At 38.9% G+C, this 2,626-nt stretch overlaps 1 protein-coding gene across 1 annotated transcript in view; it reads right to left on the bottom strand.

The window, feature by feature from the left end:
* Positions 1-253, bottom strand: part of LOC145398463 (histone-lysine N-methyltransferase SETMAR-like) — a 576-nt gene extending 323 nt beyond the window's left edge. Inside the window, exon 1 of the mRNA XM_080271340.1 lies at positions 1-253. This exon is cut by the window's left edge and continues 323 nt beyond it. Coding sequence (XP_080127466.1) covers positions 1-253 — 253 coding nt within the window.
* Positions 254-2,626: the final 2,373 nt, after the last annotated feature.

The following is a 2,626-nucleotide window of genomic DNA, read 5'->3' as shown; positions in this document are numbered from 1 at the left end:
CGTTGTCTTGGTGGAACAGCACCCCTCCAGTCAGTTCCCCAAGCTGATTCTTTTTAATTTTCTCTTGTAGCTGCCTCAAGAGATCAGTGTAGTTGACCCCAGCAACAATGTGACCCTTCTCCAGGCAAGCCACCAGCATCACTCCTGCATCCCCCAAAATGGAAGCCATTATCTTCCCCGCAGGCATCACCGACTTGGCCTTCTCGGGAGCCGGAGATCCCGCATGATTCCACTGTTTCGACTGCTCTTTCATCTCTGGTTGGAAGTGGTCCACCCAAGTCTAATCCATGGTCACGAATCACGGGAGAAATCTCTTGGGATCTGCATTAAAAATAGCAAGATTGCCCATCGACATGTTGTGCCAAATCCATTTCTCATTAGGTCCAAAGAGTGTCGGGATCCAGCGAGCTGAAATCTTGATCATTTGGGGTTCACTGGGGGTAATTGCATGGATGTAGTCCTAGGAGATACCCAGTTCTGTGGCAAAGTAACGCTCTGTTATTTGTATATCTTCCAAGACCATGTCATGGATTTTGTCAATGGTTTCCTGTGTGGTGACAGTGACAGGCCTTCCTGGATGAGGGTCATCTTCCAGGCTTTCCCTGCTTCGTTTCAAGTCAGCAGCCCACTTCTTAACCATGCTTTAGGAAGGCCATCCTCCTTTAGTGTTGCCACCATGTCCTCATGGATCTCCTCGGGTGATAAGCCCTTGAAACCGAGGTAGAGGATGACTGCATGATGGGCGACATTGTCAATTTTTATCAAAATTTGCAGACTCTTGAATTTCAGTTATCTGGAATATAAAAAATACAACTGTCAAGAATTTCAAACTTCATGTGTAATCAAAAGTTTGAACTGTAAGTAAATTTAGTTTAAACTTTATAGTCCGTCTTGTACCTTAGGCCACAAACTTATCAATCACCTTTCGTATTTCGTCTAAGGGTAATTTTTATGAGATACCAAGAAAACAAAAAATCTTAAGAATTCGCTCACAACTGTGTAATTGTTCATGACCTCAGGTATCCTCTATAAAGTCAGAAAGAGCAGAGTATGGTACAAAATGCTTGAGGTGGATTCAAGAAAGAAACTAGGAATATACTGAGAGTTAAGATATATAAAGATCAGTAAAGAGGAAGATATAAACAACAATAAAGGTATGCAGTCCCCTTCATATGAGAGACTGGACAAAACTTCAGATGTCACAAGAAGCATAAGTAATATCATAGTTAGCCCAAAGAAGACAGTGGACGACTCCTTCGATATTCACACCCAGTAATTCAGTACTGAAAGAGGAATGGAATTTGCTTATGGGGGTTCAGGGCACAGGAGTCCAACTCTGGCAAAAACCTGGTCCAGGTAGCAATCTTGTATAAACTTCGTAGCTTCTTGTAGTGTGTTTTGTAGATCAGTTATGTGTAAGTTATACTCTTGAACGAGAGGTAGTTACAAATGAGTAAGTTTGTAAGTAGATAATCTTACTTCCCTTTGTCATGCAATGACAGGAGAGGTAAAGATGAGTATGGGACTATGTATAATTTTATTTGTCTTGAAAAGATTAACTAAAGTCTCACACATGAGTGAAGTATAAAGTAGAGTCCCGCTCTTACCTCCCAGACTTATCTCGCTAGACCCCTTTTCTCTTAGCACCTCTCGCTATGATTGCTAGCCCCTTCTCTCTCTCTCTCCCTCTCTATACAACCTTTCGGTTCTATAGCTAGCCCCCTTCTGACTCTCTAACTCTTCCATCCTACTCTACGAAGGCTAGTGTCACGTGTACTCAACATGTGGGATTGTTCTAGAATCTTGTGTGTGTGTCTGTGTGTATGTAGCTTTTCCAGTGACATAGTGTATGTGTGGCATTCCTTACAGAAATGCAGACACATTTCCTTTCCCACTGAAATTACAAACACAATTCCTTTGGTCGACTCTCGCTGACATATTTTCTATTCCCACACCTTGACTACCTTTAAGACTACACATTTGTGTTCCTATTATGATGTGTGTTATTATAATATGGAGTCCTGTCATCGCTCAGTCACGCCAGCTGGCGATCCTCCAACAGCATTCATCAGTGACACACTCTGATCTATTAATACATAATATTGATTATAATATTGTATAGACATAATGTTCATGATAATATTGTACTGATCTAATAATATTCTAGAGGCATAATACATTTTAAACAAGTTGTATACATAATGGAGCAAATGCACTATAGTTAAATTGATTATAGAATATTGTATAACACACTATAAAATGTGTATGCATAACAGACATACACATATAACTGTGCAATGGTAATACTGCTAGGTCATTACATTACATAGGGAATTATCCCTTTAGTAATGCCCAGTATCTCACCTAACTTGTATGATGATTCTCGCAATACAGAATTATAGTAACACTGTATGAACTGTTACATAATTGTATTGTTACATAATTGTATTTTTATTGTACATACTTATATTGTAATTGTTACATATCGTTTGTAGTTACATAACTGTAGCAACTGTAACACAACTGTAGTAACATTGTAGTAATATTGTAGTAACATTGTATGAATTATTACATAATTGTATTGTTACACAATAAGTGTTTTCTTCATAACTGTATTGTAATTGTT

This window comes from Coenobita brevimanus, chromosome 45, assembly GCF_032717465.1.
Source record: "Coenobita brevimanus isolate Jiangsu-jjx chromosome 45, ASM3271746v2, whole genome shotgun sequence".
Lineage (NCBI taxonomy): Eukaryota > Metazoa > Arthropoda > Malacostraca > Decapoda > Coenobitidae > Coenobita > Coenobita brevimanus.
Note: the sequence above shows the minus strand (reverse complement) of the source record. Positions and strands in the feature narration are given on the sequence as shown.